Raw genomic sequence first — 18037 nt, 5'->3', positions numbered from 1 at the left:
TTTATTAAAGTCGAGGAGTAATCCACAACACACATAAAAAATAAGAAAACTTTCAAAAAGGATCACGAGGAGAACACGAGAGCACACAAACAGATACTGAAACAATGACTGACAGGCAGGGCAGGCCTGTGTAAACACACACAAGGGACTTTCAGATAAAACAGAAAGTAAACAAACCACCAAACAGATATGACAATGACATACAAGGAAACACTAGAGGAGGCTGGTCTTAAATACATAAAAAGACAAGGATATAACTTTAAATAACTCTTAACATTATCTGGATTATAAAATAACAAGAAGTAAACAGAACTGACTAAAGAGTCACAATGAGCCCAAGCAGGGAAGGCCAATTATAAACTCTGCAATGACAATACAATCTGACCACAATCAACTAGAAGTAAAACAGAAATGAGGAACAGTACAGGGGCACAATGTTGAAAACATAAGATTTCTAGATAGAATTAGAAAGAAAACCTAACATAAACTGAAAGGAAAGCCTGAAGTCTCCATGACAGAAACAATCGGTAAGGTGCATACCATGCAGGTGTTTTAGTCATCACATGAGTCAGTGGTGCATACCTATCATTCTCTGATTATGCCAACAAAACTGAACTGAGCGTAAAGTCATTGTAGTGCAGCCATTCCCAAAGAAAAGTGCTGCAGTTCACTTCAAAACCAGAAAGACCATCTCTGATCAGTAAGTCTGCTTTCTGTTGTTGCCTTGAAGCCTGGCGTTTCTGTGTGTGAGACAGTGGAGGAGATTCTGTTCCTGTTCATGTGGGATTGGCACTCTGGATTTGTTACCTTTCTGTTCCAAAGACCTTGTAAATAGTGATGGGCCAAACGAGGCTTCATAAAACACTGAAGAATTCAAACCATTTGTGCCGCAATAATATCGAGGCTTCGAAACAATCTGAACCCCATCTCCACAGTGACACCTGCTGGCCAATTTGGGAATTACCACATCTTGATGGTGCAATTCTGTCAGACAATGACAGAGACGAGCCCTGCACATTTCCAAATAAAGCAACTTATTATATCAGACTGTCAATAATTGTGATCAGCAGGCGTTGGGGAGAAATCTCCGTACAAACTCAAACAATTGAGACTGTAATGATCACTTTGCTTCAGGAAAAACATTCTCAATTTGTTAACCTTCATGCTGCTCAAAATAAACCAATAATATAGTAAAAGATTCTGAGAAATAACTCCTGGGTTTATTGTAATAACCAGCTGTTCTTGGGATCAGTCAGCTTTGTTTTGTTTTTTGTTTTTTTGCTCACACCCCTCAATGCTTGGATGTGTTTGGCTGATGTTTAAGTTTTCTGGGAGTTCATGTCATCAGGTTTGTTCTACACTCTGTTAAGCAAAGCTAGAAGCTGGCATAGCTGAACTATGAAGAAACTTTTCTTAACTTTACACTGCTGTGGATGCTGTATCTTATAACACTGGCATGATGTTTACTGCGAGCCTGGGGTTTTGGTTATATTGAACCTGCCTCGTGTTGTTTATGAGATATTCTCACCAGAAGCATCAGTGACAATAAAAAAAAGAAAAACTCATCTGTCATGAAAAGGTGTTAAAAAATAGATGAACTATAATTAATGATTACTAATAATGTGTTTTTCTAGCTTTTATTATCTACAGTGCAAATATATTCTTTATGGAGGTGCAGTATGTGAATAACAGGTTGAAGTGAGGATGACACGACTTGATGCATGTTTTTATTGGCAGCAGACATGTATATTATGTATGGGTCTCTTGTGGGGCCTCCTCACAGTGGGGCATGTCCAAAATGCATCACCTAGGTGCTGCCCTGGAGAGATCCTGGCCAAATGCCCAAATGACCTCATCCTGTCGCTGTGGAGAATTACCACAGAGAACAAGTAGTTATGGAACAAATGTCCATTCCACTGTACCGCTTACTGCACCATATACAGCATATGCATGATACAGTACTGGTGTGTATTGTTTTTTTTTGTTTTTTTTGTTGGGGTTTTTTTTGCCTGTCCTGTTTGGTTCATTTGCCATCAGAATTATTGTCTAAAGGCAAAGAAAGATGCCCAACGGATTTACTTTATCAAATGGACCATCCCGGCCTTGCCATATTGGTCTATTTGATTCACCTTTGCTTTTATTGTTTATTTTATTTTATTTTCACTTACACGGGACAGACATGACTTGGGGAAAGAAAAGGGAGAAAGAAAGAGAGGTAGGGAAAGAAAAACAGCGGGGAAGAGGAACGGTGATAAAGGGCAAAAAACAAAAACCAACAAAACAAACAGATAAAATATATATATACATATCAATCACCTGGATCACCTGTTGAGAAAGAAAAAAGAGAAAACAAGCAAAACAGAGAGATGATCTATGGGGTGTAGCTCAGGTGGTAGAGCAGGTCATCTACTGATCGGAAGGTTGGTGGTTCAATTTCTGGCTTCCCCTAGTCTGCATGCCAAATATCCTTGGGCAAGATACTAACCCCAAATTGCTCTCCGATGCATCCATCGGAGTATGAATGTGTGTGTTACTTAGAAAGCACTTAGAAAAATGTGCTTGCACAAGTTGTGTAAAGCGCTTTGAGTGCTCAGAAGAGTAGAAAAGCGCTATATAAGAACCAGAAGAATTTACCATTTATGTGAATATAACAGTAAATACTAGAAATTGAATATTATTGTGCAGCACGTAGGATTGACAGCGCACAGTGTGCTTTGAGGTAGGAGCAAAAAAAGGGTGTAGTTTGTGTCTGTGAGCACCCGTGTGTACACCTGTGTGCCTGAGCGCGCTTTTATTTAAAAGGTTCCTTCAGAGCACAAGAGACCAACAGAGGGGCAACCGTGCCACTCTCCCGGAAAGAGCTGAGGAGAGCCCAGATGAGGGGTGACTGGTGTGTATTGTAAAATATTGCTGTACTGGCTAATTACACCATAAAGCACAGAAAAACTAATTGTTGCATAGTTGGCATCAGTGGGTTCACACCCATTTGTATGTATATCCTCCAGCATGTCCCTCCATCATCTCAGCATTTCTGAAAAGGTGCTTGTTTTACACAGTTAAATGTAAAATGAGTAAATATTTGCAGGACTAAATTCAATTCATAAGGAAAATTGATAATGCATTAAAATTTTGGCCTTTGGGTGACAAGATCCATTCAAATGAAAAATGTACTGGAACTCTTATGTAGCTGTATAATGTGAATATATATGCATCCAGTAACATGAAGGACTCTCTGAAAGTCATTTTGACTTGGTGCCTCCTACCTCTGAGTCCCCATGCAGGTTTGTCCTACACATAAGAAGAAATGCTTTTGAGAGGTTTGTTCTCTTTGGATCTACCTTCTTATGTTTAACTAACTCAGATACAGACTGTATCTGTGATTGTCACTTGTCTGCTAACAAATGACCAGCTCAGATTAAGCACACTGCTGATGCATTTTCTTCATAAATCATGACATGCTGCTCTCCCCTACATAAACTGCTATTATGAGTTCATTGCTGTGTATTTACTTGGTATCAGGTCAATACCACATTTTTCAGTCTCATACATCAGTAGTAGGTGCCTCCTCCTGTCTTTAAGGCTGAGCCTGGACAATCGCATTCTCTCAAGTATGTGTATTTACATGGAGGTATTCTGCTGTAACTAATCATCTAAAGTACTTGAAAATACACCCATAAACAAAAACGAATGTAAACATGGATTATCAGCCACCAAAGCAGCTGCTGCACCTTTAATTTATTGATTCATTGATGAACTCTTGCAGAAATTGAACACAGAACCTTTGGTGGCAATCACTGCACTAATATAAATACTCTTAAATCTACTTAAAACAACAATAATGTCTTTACAAACAGTTTAAATGAACCATAGCAGTATTTAATAAAGGTTAAAGATGGGAATGAGATGAAGTGAAGCCTTTTTATTTAGTAAGTCCTGATGTAGCTGCAAGGCAATTTCCTGCCACTAGATGATGCTCTTTGTACATAAATTGGCCACAATTGAAAGAGTGACGCTTCAGATTTAGCAATTTCATAGGTATCATTTTTAAATATTTCTAGGACACACAAACCTATAATTTACATTTAAAAATAACAGCATTTACAATTACAGGTTTAAAAGGCAGGTGAAACTCTATTCTTTCTCACAAATTAGAATTCATAGTGCTTAAATAACCTTATATCCTGTACTCTTTAGAGAATCTTTGCTATATTACTATTGTTCCCTCATTTCAATTAAAACATCTATTTTTCAATAATATTCCTTATTTAATTATTTACTCCTTAACGTTGCCAAAAAGTCTCCAAAGTTAATTTAAGGTTTCTTTTTTAAATGAACTTAGTTATATAACTTAGTTATATCACCTTGTTTCACTAATCTGTTTGTTGGACCCAGTAAAACAAGAAACCAAAAATAATGTTTTGTTTTTTTAAATATTGCTATTACATTTTTAAAAAATATATGAAAGGGCACTCCTATTTGCATATGAGATTCTCATAGATATAAAGTAACGTGTGTTTATGTGTATACCTGTCTCTATACATTTGTGGGGACCGATCCTGATTTAAAACCAAGCTATTGAGGACATTAAAACGTTTCTGTTTTTCACTTTCAGGCGCGTGTTTATTAAAGGTTTAGTCGTGGTTTTAGTGCTTACGTTAATGGCAGGTTAATAGTATTATGCAAGTAGTATGATGAGACTAAAGACTAGCTAACTAATTAGACTAAAAGAAGTGAGACTCCGCTTTACGTGCCCGCAGGTCCTCACAAAGTAGGAAGGACAGTTGTGTATGCCCGTGTTGCTGTGATTAGCTCCGCCCCCTCGCTCCTTACCGTGACGCCGCGGTGACGTGTTGCTGTAGTGGCTCGTGCAGCAGCAGGTAGTTTCATTCAGTCCGCTTCAGAATTCCGGACGGAGTTAACGGCTTTCTTATCATGGACCTGGCTTTGATTTCACTCGTTTTACAGCTCAGAAACGGATAAAAAGCAACGTAAGCGTCTGTTTTTTTGTATTTCCTCCTTAACGTCGACTCCAGTTTGGATTTTACCCTCCAGCGGTCCGATTTTAGCAGCTTGAAGTTGGTTCTCCTTCAGCATATGTGGGAATGTGAACTCTCATGGATGCCGATACACTGTTGGAGTACTTACACACTTTTTCCTGATTTTCTGGGAGTCGAAATAGTAGACTACGCTCGCTGAAAACTAGTTGTGAATAAAGCCATGTTCACCATGTTTATGTAGAAGCTGAAAAAACGTTAAAATAATGATTTCGGAGGAGAGAAGCAGCCACGTAAATAAACAAACCCTGAACTTTCCCGTGGGTTTACTCATCCGCTCTCCCAAAAGGCGCCTGGCCAAACTGGGAAGGAAACCCAGCAATGGATCTGTCCAGTAAGTCTCTACATGCTTTAATCGAATCTATTTTAATTAGTTTTATTTACATATCGCCAATTTACTACAGCAGTAATCTTACAGTGTAGAATACTGGAGAGTAACTCCAACCTATGATAAATGCTATTGGCAACGGTGGGAAACAAGAACTGCCCTGTTTTCTACCTCCAGTAGAAACATAAAGGTTTATAATCGCAGCAGCATTAGTTTTAGAAGATGTAATCGTTTTAAGTATACGCATTAGCCAGCTCCAGTTATAACTTTGCACATTAAGACATAATTTATATTGCTATATCTGCATTTTATACCAGTGCACCAAGAAATTAAGTCATTTGATGTTGAGATGAATATAAAGATGTGCATGATTAATGCTTGTAATGATGATAATATTAGAAATTAAGACTATGGGGGAAATATTGTTAATAAGTTAACATTTAATTTCATTTACGTTGCGTTTAACTTTATTTTGAGCTGTTGTACTAAAGGATAAATGAGTTATATCTGGTCTTAGGTAGGAGACCTATAATGAGAAAAAAACGAAGTTATAGCTTTAATTGCAACTATATTAATTAAAGGAGCAATTACACAGCCTTAGTAATGACTTTTTATATGTTAGCAGTATTTTGGCCCATGTTTTCTTTTCAGTTAGATTTTATGACTGTATTTCTGCTTTTTTTTTCAATAGAAATGCTATAAATGAGAATAACATAGTTGTCTATTGATTAAGGTAACATAATGACTTATGTAAAGGTTTAAACAGGTTCACAGAGACCAAACAATTAGCTGATGAGTTTAGATAACTGTAAAAACAAAATCCTGGTTTGTTTCAGTTCTAAATTTGGGTCTGAAGTGGAGAACTTTAGACAGATCATGGTTCGTGTGCAGGATCTTTTAGTGTTCTGTCCTCTCACTCCAATCAGGTCCAACAACTCGAACAGCACTGTCCGCTCTGCTGAGAGCGTTGGCGTCCGGCAGCCAGCCAAGAGCAAAATCCGCCGCCACAACAACAGGTTTTCCACTGTGTTCAACCAAAGCCCCAACCTGAGAGACGGTGGACGGCATGTCCAGGTGGCGAGTGGTAGTGGCGGGAGCTTGTCTGGAGACCTCCAGGTTGTGGACGACCCGGCTGAGCTATCCAGCCAAATGTCCATTCCTGGTATCCTGAAGATCTTTGGCAGTGACATCTGCCAGGGGACCAACTACAAGAGTGTGCTGGCTACCACTCAGTCCAGTGCAAAGGAGCTGGTGAAGCAGGCCTTGGAAAGGCAAGAGGTTTTCTCTTGGTCCTAAAACATGTTGTTGAGTCCTTGCAATAAGATTTATTCCTAAAAGAAACAAAGTAAAAGTGAAGTAGTGCTACTTTTAGGTCAAACTAGATTTTAACATGTGAGAATTTACTGCTTTTGTCTATTTGATCTAATTGTAAATTAAGTATGTCTGGATTCTGAGCCGATGTTGAGGACAAAAAGGGGAAACTTAGAAATCAGAAACATTTACGACTGCTTCAGTGTGAAAAACAACTTCCAGACTTATTGCTAATGCTTCATTTCTCTGTTTTTTTCTCTTCAGGTACTGTCTGGAAAAAGAAGACCCCAACAACTACGTGCTGTGCGACGTTATTGGCCAGACGGGGGCTGATAACCAGTGGAAGAGAGAGTGCTTTAGGGTTGTGGGTGACAGCGAGAGGCCCCTGATGCTGCAGTCGCTGTGGAAGCCGAAGGATGGCTTCTCCAGGCGTTTTGAGATCCAGCTGCGGGCGAGCGTGGAAGAGCAAAGTTTAAAGGACAGGGACACGATCACAGCAGGTATGCATGGTGCCTAACACCTGCACCGTGACCCTAACATCCTCCCACTGGGGTTATTAATCACTGAGCCTTAGCCTTGGGAGCCTTAGATGTTTCTTATTGCTGGGTTTCATTGTGCCTCTTATCACTGGTTCAAACAGTCATGCAGCAGAGGTCAGGAGGAAACAAAAGCTGCCCTGCTCTTTGCTTTAATTCAAGGGTCCATAAGGTCCTCGCAAAGCATCAAGGCACAACGCAGCTCTTCCCACCAGGCCTATAGCTGCTGTGTTTTTCTTTCTGTCAGAACTGACTTCCTGCGCTCTGGGGGCTGAGCGGTCCTGTTGACTTTGGCTCACGTTTGTTGTGGTCCCTTTCAGCTCTGGACCGACACTCTGACGGCTTTTTAATCAGGATTGGTCTGATAGCGCGAAGCTTAAATTACAGATAACCTTAATTATAATTTGATTTCTACTGAAGGTTTTCTTCATTTTTTTAAAATTACGGTTTTTGAGCTGATTGTACATTTTAAAAAAGGTACAGTGTTTAGTCTACAGTGTTTATTAGTTTTTAGCGTTCCAGTTTCATTTTCAGATTGAGTTTTCTCATTTATTAGTTTAAGAATGTTTAGGGGTTTTTTCCTAGTTTGTTTTAGCTGTCAGGAAACTGGTTGGTATTTGTCAGATTTTAAGATTTCAGAAGTTTAGTATAAACACAGGCAGTCACAGGTTTCATTATAGGGTAGACCAAATTAACAAAGACAAAAATTAAAGACAGATATTTTTTCCCTGTATGCAGAGTTTTTGTTAGATTCTGTGTTGTTCTATGAGCCGGTAATTTGTTGGTGATTAATAGACTCCATTTCTAAGCTAGCATTAGTTAGTGTTGCTTTGCTTTCAGTTTTCATGGAAAAATTCATGCAGGGTGATTCACAGAGAAAGCAGTTGAGAAGCTGTTGGTGACACATGAGAGTATTGGGTGACTACAAAAATGGTTTAATACATAAAAGACTTATCTAAGTCACATTCAAATATTGGCGTTTAGAGTTCTATATCTGTGCAGCTCTGCATTGGTTCTCATAGCTCTGTGATCTACCCTCCCCTTCCTCCTCTCTGACCGGGGGAAAGCTGCCTTTTACCTCCGCCGGGTTTTTAGGCATCAAGCCCAGCCTGTCACAGCAGTGCTGAACAATGTGGAAAACACCCATTTCCACAGCTGATAAGGGCAGTGGAGCACCGGGTGTGAAGCCGGACCCTGTGGACATTCCACCTCGCTTAATGGCTCCCAACGAGCTGAATAGTGTTTGTGTTACGTCAGGCCGACAGAGCGGCTGCTGGTATCTGATAGAGGTGGTCACATCTCACCTTCCCTGCACATTTCCCCCCTTTTTCCTGTAGTTATGTTGCATTTGAACTGAAGCCAGAGCAGAAAAGTGTTATGCTGGAGTCAGCTCGGATGACCGGAGTAATTTTGGGAGGATTTCTGTTTATCGTAAAGATAACTTTAAAAACACGAGAGGTAGTTCTTCTGTTTTTCCTGGCGCCGATTCAAAGTTTGTCTAAAGCTGACATTATTAATAGAGGCCACACAAATTTGAGAAGTCCAGTCTTCTGCTGTGTTTGTCCTGATTTAATTTTAAATGGTTTATTTCTGAATTTGAATTAGTTATTTTTTAATTAAGTGACACGAGGCAACTGGAGCATCAAACACTTTATGTATCTCTATTTTAGTATATTTAGTTTGATCTATATGATGTTCTTTATTGTTGTTTATATAATTAAGTAGATGTTATGAACTAAATTATACAAAAACCTAAGTAACATAAGCTGTAGTCGGGCTAGTATTACCTGTGAACTACTACTAATTTGTAATAATCACAAAAGTCATCTTTGACCGTAACCCTGTGCAATTCTGCCTTGAATCTGTCAGTTAGAAATATCACTGCAGCGCACCTGAGATTGATTAATTGAGATTAAGTATACCACAAGAAGAAGAGCTGCCGGATGTTTCTAGGTAATGAAGATCTGATAAACTAAGACGTCCTTGAGCTCTGTGGATTTTATTTTAGATCATTTTTTTCTAAGAGACTAACAAGCGGATAGAGTCTAGCATCATCAGCATAGAGTGAATTAATTACTGCACCAAACTTTGGAAGCTTTTTATAGTAAGAAGATAAAGACTTTTTAAAAGTCCAAAATGAGTCGTGAAACATACTCAGGTGTCAACACACTCGATGACATAGCATCTTCTTGTCCACCCAGGGATCAATGCCCAGGCTCGTAAGCTGCAGAAGACCCGCTCCAGAGTGACCTCCCTGTTTGTGGACAGCAGTGGGGAGGACACAGATGGACTCGGCATCTGGAGGAGCCTCAGCGAGATGGATTTGTCCGCGATGGGCAAGGAGGCTAGCAAGGCCCAACAGAGTGCGCTCAGAGAGGATCCCGAGGCTGAGGCCGACAAGGAAGTGCTGCGTCTTGGCATGGAAAAGGAAGAGACGGAGAGCAGCGATGATAACACAACCCAGTACTCCATCCACCCACCCTTTGACTTCCCTTATTTCCTCCTGCTGCAGGGCTACAGCCACAGACAGGTGAGTGGCAGACCAACTTAAGGTATCTGTATATAACTATAATTACCTTAAGCAGATGAGACCTTTCTGAACTCCAAAGTTTCAGATAATGAGGTCATTGTAGGAAACAGTTATCCCTGTAAGCTCAGACTTCAGCCTGCTCTAAACACTCAGTTTCAGTTACTTTTTTTCCTACCCTGGGCTGTGTATGATGTCACATAGAGGATAAGCCTAATTTGGTCAACTCAGGGAAAGAAGTCCCACCCACTTGCTTATTTGTGAGTGGTAGCAAATCACATGAAAGTTAGTCTAAAGTTGGAGAAGCTAAAACAGCTTGTTTTGGATTGAGGTTGAACTGAGGGGCCTGCACGAAACCCCGTGTGAGAGAAATAAGGATTTTATTTGTTTATTTATTTTACCTGCCACTCATGCAAAACTGCTCTGGTATAGTCAAACAACAAAAATATGGATCTGGAAATGAAGAGAACGATGTGCTGCTGTAATATCAGCTACAGGTGGGTGCTGTTGTTCTCTTTCAGTGCTGTTTTCAGCCTGGTCACATTTAACCAAGTTATTGCCAATAATAGTATCCACAGTTTAAAGCTGACCTACAGATGATTGAAAACTTATAATCAAGCAGATTTGCAGGCAGTTTCTGGACTCCTTCTTTGACATTTGAAAGACTTGAGGTTGATTTTTATTGTAAAGTTTTAGTTAAGTATAATAAACCTGGTTCTGTGAAGACCTGTTATTGCCCTTGAGTGTGTCCTGTGAGCGTGTAAGCAAACAAGCTTAAAAGAGACAAGAGGAAGAGAAACATATAGTGGCGAACTGAGCTTGTTATGTAACGCAAGGAGAAAATCCCTCAGTCAGAGAGTCAGACAGGGCGGAATCACTGCTACACAGGTGTGTTAGGACCAGGTGATCCTGTTCGGGCTCAGGGTGAGCCCTGTGTCATCATGTGTCAATGAAAGGATGAAGAACAGAGTGCTCAACCTTCTGTCAGAAGGAAACCTGCTTAGGATCTTTGGCAGAACAAAGAGGCAGTCCTGATTAGAAGGATAAACTGTAGCATGTAAACACTGCTGTGCTGTAATCAACATACCAGTGTACCTGACCTCTGTTTCAAACTGTCCTTACTTCCAAAATCTGTCCTTGTCAACATCGCCTGTTTAAAAATCTCTTTTGCACAGTAAACCAGAGAGCACGCTGTGGCTTTAGCCCATTCCCAGGAACAGGAAGCTCTTTCTCGCAGTGTTTTTATCCCCGCTGCTGGGGATTGCTGACTGAGCAGGATGCTGGGAGCACGGCAGCACACTGAGAGCTGCAGCCGACCTAATCTTACTCTGCAACAATGGGTCGACCCAAAGCCAAAGCAAAGGAACGAGGCGGGTCTGTGGCGGACCAGCAGTCGTGCAACAGGAACTGAAAGCTGATTTTTGGGTTGTTTTTTGAAACTGTGTTGTTGGAGACCAAAGAAACAAAACTGAATTTGGCTTTCCTTGGCATTTATTTCATTGGAGAGAGAGTTTTGATGCTGAGCCGCAACTTCTGCGGTGGCGCGATGCCCATTAACTTTTTATTGTTATTGAATGAGCTGCGTTTTTAAGCAAGCTTGAGTGTGTTTCAGTCAGGATGGTGGAGTCAGCATATGTTTGACTGGTGGAATATTGGTTGATGGTGGAATATTGTTTGACTGGTGGAATATTGGTTGATACCATTACCCATTACAGCAATGCATCCCAGTTATTAATCATTTTGTCTATAAATAGCCTTTATATCTTAAAAGTAACAAAGCAATAACACCCTCTCATATGAATGCTGTTGTAGCCCTGCCTTCACGCTGAGGCTGCTTGGCTTTAGGCAGCAGAGATGATAGGCTATCATCGCCTGACTAAGAGTCTTAACGTGGTGACCCTGAGCTCCTGGTCCTCACCGTCTCGCTCATAAGCCCTTCCATTCCTGTCCTGCCTTGCTCTGCCAGTTCAAGTTGTACTTTTACCAGATGATCCTACTGCTGCTTGCACGCACACTCCTGGTTTATTTCCAAAGTGTTACACAAGGAAATCAATCCCAGGCTTCCCGCTGACTGCTACTTTGAATGAATGTTTGCTTGAAGAATAGAATTGTATTAGAGGAAGAATTAAGGCTGCAAAATGAAAGCTTGTGTTGTTGCTGTCATGGAAGACACAGCAGGAAGTCTTCGCTGGTGGTACAGAGTCCAACAGCGAGAGCATTTCACTCGCCAAGAGCTGCGCTCGTTACTGTAATCACAGCCAAAACCTGTGCAGATAAACAGAGAATAAGGGTCTTTTTACTGCTTTCCATCCACCATCAGTTTTCTGTGTACAGGTGTGATTTAAGGAAGAGCTAAAACTGTTGGACTCTTTTTGGCAGTTCCACAAACGAGTTACAAATCACTTCCTGTGCCCAATAGGTGGCATTAGAGAACACCCACTACTCCTATGGCTTGATCGGAACCCACAGTGACAAAGTCATGAATGTTGGATTGTGCTTATCACATTTTAGTCAGTACTGGCAGATTAAATGAAAAGTTTATGCCAGATTGGATAAAGTATATTTGAGTTACAACTTCTTGTGTCATAGAAGTTGTAACCTAACTTATATGGCTTCACAGTTAAATATTGCCAAGGTCTTCAGTTAGAGCTTACCAAAGATCACACCAGGAGGAATTGGGGGCGCGTACCAGCGTAAACGGGGGATATTACAATGGAAACCGAAGCAGTTGATCTGCCAGATTTGCAGCTGAATTTATTGTGCGAAACATTTGATACAAATGTCTTCTTTTTTTTTCTTTTTTTTTTGCAGGATTTTGTCATCTATCTCATGAGTGGGACCACCACCATCTTTGGCTGCTGCAGGGAGCATCACACTGGAGAAGATGAGGAGAGGCTGAAGGTGGACATCCTCCTGTTTGCTCCAGATGTGTTACCACAGCACTGCTGTGTCAGACGACTGGACTCTAACAGCCAAACTTCCACAGGAGGAGAGCACAGAAAGGCGCTGACGATGCTGAAGCCCCTTCATGGAGCTCCCGTGACCCGAAATGGTTTACTCCTTAAAGAGGAGGTTGAACTGAATCCAGGAGATTTGGTTGGCTTGGGGAAACACTACTTGTTCATGTTTAAGGATCCTACAAGCAAACCAGGATCACTCCACACGCCTCCTTGGATGACCAGACTCTGCCCAAACTCTGACTCAAAGACCTCTTGTTTTTCATGCGGCTCCTTGGTGGCTAGGAAAAAGCTCCAGAGGAAGCCTTTACCTCCTCGTTGGAGAGACCTGGAGGGCACTGAGGCTTCGCTGAGCTATGAACTCGACCAGGAGGAAAGAGTCCTACAACAGATCCTGGACATGTTGGACCCCAGTGGGAATGAACCGAAGCTGACACCGGCTTTCCTGCTGAGTCTCTGCATCCAGCACTCAGCCTCCACATTTGAGCTGACGCATTTCAGACAGCTGCTGCTTCAGCTGTCCAATCAGATCCAGCTCATTACATGGGTAAGGACAAAAACTCGGCAGCACGTTAAATCTAATGACCAAAGCATTATTTGGCAGTTGGGTTTCCAGTCAGTTTTTTTCTTTTTTCTTTTTTTGCTTGGGGTTAGGGTTTTCAAATGTGAGAGTGATAATAAGGTTAAAAAGGTTAAGGTTAAAAATCTAACAGCTCTGATACTAGAAAGAAGATTTAGAAGAAGTTTTAAAGTCCATTTTTGATGTCGCAGAGCTCTGTGTATGTGTGCACCGCTGAGAAAAATCACACAGATGCTATTGTGCGCTCTGCAGTTTCCATTATGGAGCAATTTTTGTTTAGAAATTGTCACTAAATACTAGAAAAAGTAATTTGGTTGCCTTTATACTTTGTAAGTAACGCTCTTTATCAGGTTCAGTTGATCTCTGCTCTGTTAGGTTCAGTTTTAAGGACCTGAAATATGTGAGATTTGACTCTAAACATTCACACTGAGGACTGAATGAAGAGCTGCAGGACAGAACCAAATGCCCAGGCACTGCTCACAGCTTTGAGCCTTCCATCTACAATAATTACGCACTCATTCTGATAACAACTTCCCCTGGCTTTCCAAAGAAATCAACATTCCTGTCACAGCTGCATCACGCGGAAAATAAAACATACTTTTTGGGGAATAAAATTTAGTACAATTTACAGTAAATTGTGTGCAACAAACATTATCAAATCACATCTGTATGACTCATTTAAATGGTCATCCACTCCTATTGCATGTGCAATAAGGCCAAAAATGCCTGTATCCATGCTTTTCAGTAGCAAAACTGACACTGCTTTATGTTCGGATATCCTGACAGCAGCTTTCCATCCCATTACATCCCATTAGTAAACTTAAAGCAGCCATGAAATAATGTCTTATCTGTGTTTTGTCCCCCTTAGGAGAAGACAAAGGAACTTGCAGCAATCCAGCCAGAAATGTGAGTACAAGATATATGTCCTCTTATACTTTCTGAATGAAACTAACATGATCCTCTAGAAAAGGGTTAAGTTATTTTAATTTTAGGTTGTGCACAAAAAGCTAAGTTTGTGTTGTGATCACGAATAATCATGAGAATTAAAAACTGTCTGTCTCAGCAAGAGAAAAGCTATCAAAGGTCAACAGATTCTGAGTCAGAGGTCATTGTGTGGGCTTCGATAAAAGGGAGGAATCCAAAGGATCATATGACCTACATGACATGTAGAGCGAACAGCTGTGTAGCAGTAGAAAACACAGCGAGTCATAACAAACCCATAAAAACACCTCCTACATTTGCTTTCAGTCAGTTAACTAATTAGTCCATCACAAATCAGAAACTTTGACTCATTTTATTGGGAAAAGACAAAACGCAGCTTCTTGAAGTGGAGCAGGAACTTGTGTTTAACTGTGCTTAACCACGCACAGTATTTTGCTGATTTGCAGAAATTAAAAAGGAAGTTAACTGTAAATGGTTTGAAGCAAGCAGACATGGAGACCACTTTTTATACTAGATAACCAAAGACTACTGACTAGCATGGCTGTCATGTTGGAGGCAAAACATACGTATAGTAAGTTTAAATATCAGTTAATCTGCAGAATTAATAGTAATTGCTTGATTTTTAAAACATCCCACATTTAATTGTTTAGTAAACTCAAACCTCCCAAAACAACACGTGACTGGTTATCAAAGTACTAATCAGTTAAATGTTAAACCTTAACGGGGAAGTTAAGAGTGAATGGATAGGATAAGATGGAGTTTATTTATCCAGAAAACCAGTAAATTAAAATTTTCATTAAACACAAGAACATAAAAGTTAAAGTAGTTCAATAAAATACAATAAATATCACATTTGTTGAACGGACACTTGGGTCTTTGTAACAACCTTTTTCTGTTTATAGACAGCTCACAGTGTCTTCTCAGGCTTGCTTCAGATCTAATCTCCCACTGGTTGTTTTATATCAGGAGCTCTGGCGACGAGCAGTCGGAGCAGCTGCAGCTGCTCAGTATGAAGGAGCTGATCCCGGGCCTGCAGCCGCTGGTGCTGTGGATGGCTAACTCCATCGAACTGCTGCACTTCATCCAGCATGAAGTCCCACAGCTGCTGCCATGGAGGCTGGACCAGGAGGATGAAGGTGGGCATTCATCCTTCTCACCGCTGTCTGTGTTTGTGTGTGTGCTGTTAAGACTTATTTGTATGTCTCTACAGGTCTGCTTGACTCTGAGATATCATCCACTCGGACAGCCTGCGAGGAAGCCATGACAGTCTTGGAGGAAGTCATCATGTTCACCTTCCAGCAGACCGTCTACTACCTAACAAAGGTTGGCTTGATAACATAAAGAGCTCACATAAAAATTACATCACATCTCCTTTGGCCTCTCTAATCTCAGTGTTGGTCACACATGAACCAGGAAGTCTAGTGCAAACAGCGTATTCTGTTTTCATTGAGCGTTGTCCAGACAGAAAACACAATAACAGAATGGAAACACAAACTCTCAGGCAGGAAAGGCCTGTGAGATACTGAGCGAGTGTCTTTTCCACTGACCACGACATAAACACACACACAGTCCTCTCCCTCGAGGCTACACTGGTTTGTTAAATAACATAAACCAGAACTGCAATGTGAGCATTTTCTTTAATGTTGAAGCTACATTGCAAAACGCTTTAAAGAACAGCAGGTGTGTTTTAGTGTGGTTTATAGAGGATTTAAACACAAACAAAAATGAACAGCGGAATTATTATTTTGCAGACTAAATGAAAACATAATTAGTGTAAATGTGGCTCTTTAGCCAGGACACAGCTGATGGTGGATGGAGAATATCTGACATAAAATTGAACAATTAAAAGCAAACCAGCTTGTCGCTGTTTTTGTCAAAAAGATAATTAGATGGTGTCTGCTGGTCTTTAAAATGTTTTAAATGTCTTAAATACACTGTTTTCCACTGAGTGCAACATAAACACAGTCTTCTCTCTCTGGGTCACTTTGGTTTGTTGATTAACAAAAGCAGACCCACAATGTGAAAATGTTCTCCAGCTTTCGAGTTACATGACAGAATATTTTGAAAAGCAAAATTAAACGTCGAGAAAAATGCAGCAAACAAAATGAAAAACACATTTTCATGTTCATAATCAGCAGGACTGACCAGAACATATCTGGCAATTGCTGTGCAAAGACGCCCAATGATGCAAAGCCAAAAGTGGTAAATCTGCATCCGCCCAAGTTAAAAATATGCAGCTGTAACTGTAAGATTCAACTTCAGATTAAGATGTGATAACCAACAGACTTTAACAACATGTCCACATGCATCTATTACAAACAGTTTTTTTAGGTCTTTATAGTCTCAGGCATGAATTCTATGTTGTTATTTCACGGGGATACGGTGGTTAGCAGTGTGACCTCATAGCTAGAGAGCATGGTTTGAAGCCTTCCTGTGTGGAGTTTGCATGTTCTTCCCATGAGTTCACTCCAGGTACTCTCTTTCTCTCACAGTCCAAAGACTTGCATCTTCGGTTAATTGGCGGCTCTAAATCGCCAGAAGGTGTCAATGTGAGGGTAATGGGCTGACTGTGTCTGTGTCATCCCTGTGACAGCTGGCTCCAGCATCCCCGTGACCATAACCCTTTCATGCATGAATTATGACAACCTCAATCAGGATTTTTTTCTTAAGTATTTTTATTCATCTTCAGGCATGAAAAACAGAGTTTTGAACTCTTTTTTTTTTTTAATATGTACTTTTCAGAGCGTTTTATACATGTACACTTAGGTGGACAACATATGTTTTGACTTATGAATTTGACAAACGCACAAATAATATTCACTCTGTGTTGTGTTTATGTGCAAGTATATCATCAAATACAAGAAAACAGCCTTTGAATAGCTGTACACTGTAGTGACCACTATGCTTGAAAGGGTTAAAAAGAATAAAATGGATGGATAAAAAAAACATGGCCCTTAAATAGAGCCCTGAGGAACACCACAAGATACTGTAAAGGGAAACGTGAGAAACTGACAGATGTTAGGAAGATAATTTATTCTAAACCCTTAAAACCTCTGGGCACACTCTTTGATTTAGACTTGTGAATGTTGGGAATCATCTTGTGTCTGGATTTGGATTTGACAGCAGTCGGGTTTGTAGTTTTACAGCCTGATGAGACACTCCTAGGCTGATTTTATGTGACTTTCCCAGGCTGAAGTGGCACTCTAAGGCTGTCTGGTTTACACCAAATCCAGTCAACATTAAAGCACAAACATTTAAAGCTCTTGTCCACTCCAAAATGATGGTGGATTAAGGTTCATTGGATTGGGTGTTTGAGCTTTATTTTAGAAAACATTAAATGTGAAGAATTTAGCAGTGGAAGACTGACAGAGAAAGATAATCCACCTTAAATCTGAGCATAAGACACTACAACTCATATGTTAATGTTAGAGATTTTAAAAAGGGGGGAGGGGTTGGAATTTCAGTTGTTTTTAACTTTAATAATTGCCTTCTTAGAGATAAAATGCCAGACAGCATATTTTTACAAATCTGAAACCAGTCTGGGATGTTGAGGATTTTTATGAGTAGAAACTGCACCACCGCCACAACCCTGCAACTTCTGAGGAAGGAAGCAGGAACAGCCTGTCCTGTTTTGTTTACTCAAAGATTTTTCGAATGACTTTCTGAAAATATAATTCTCTTATTGTATGTTTTTAGTCTTATAAAGTGTTTTGTTTGTCAGACATTAATTTATCACTTTTGAGGCTCTGTATTCACTCAGCTCCACCTTTACTGAGAATATAATGTACTCTGAATTGTCTTG

General features: G+C 40.3%; 1 protein-coding gene across 1 annotated transcript in view; it reads left to right on the top strand.

The window, feature by feature from the left end:
* Positions 1 to 4865: 4865 nt before the first annotated feature.
* Positions 4866 to 18037, top strand: part of radil2a (Ras association and DIL domains 2a) — a 29621-nt gene continuing 16449 nt past the window's right edge. The window contains exons 1-8 of the mRNA XM_080904164.1: positions 4866 to 5388; positions 6309 to 6653; positions 6958 to 7193; positions 9431 to 9759; positions 12568 to 13260; positions 14162 to 14199; positions 15202 to 15371; positions 15446 to 15558. Coding sequence (XP_080760290.1) covers positions 5261 to 5388; positions 6309 to 6653; positions 6958 to 7193; positions 9431 to 9759; positions 12568 to 13260; positions 14162 to 14199; positions 15202 to 15371; positions 15446 to 15558 — 2052 coding nt within the window. The 5' untranslated portion in view covers positions 4866 to 5260. The remainder of the gene's footprint in view (positions 5389 to 6308; positions 6654 to 6957; positions 7194 to 9430; positions 9760 to 12567; positions 13261 to 14161; positions 14200 to 15201; positions 15372 to 15445; positions 15559 to 18037) is intronic.

The sequence above is a fragment of the Rhamphochromis sp. 'chilingali' genome (assembly GCF_963969265.1).
Source record: "Rhamphochromis sp. 'chilingali' genome assembly, chromosome: 15".
NCBI lineage: Eukaryota > Metazoa > Chordata > Actinopteri > Cichliformes > Cichlidae > Rhamphochromis > Rhamphochromis sp. 'chilingali'.
Note: the sequence above shows the minus strand (reverse complement) of the source record. Positions and strands in the feature narration are given on the sequence as shown.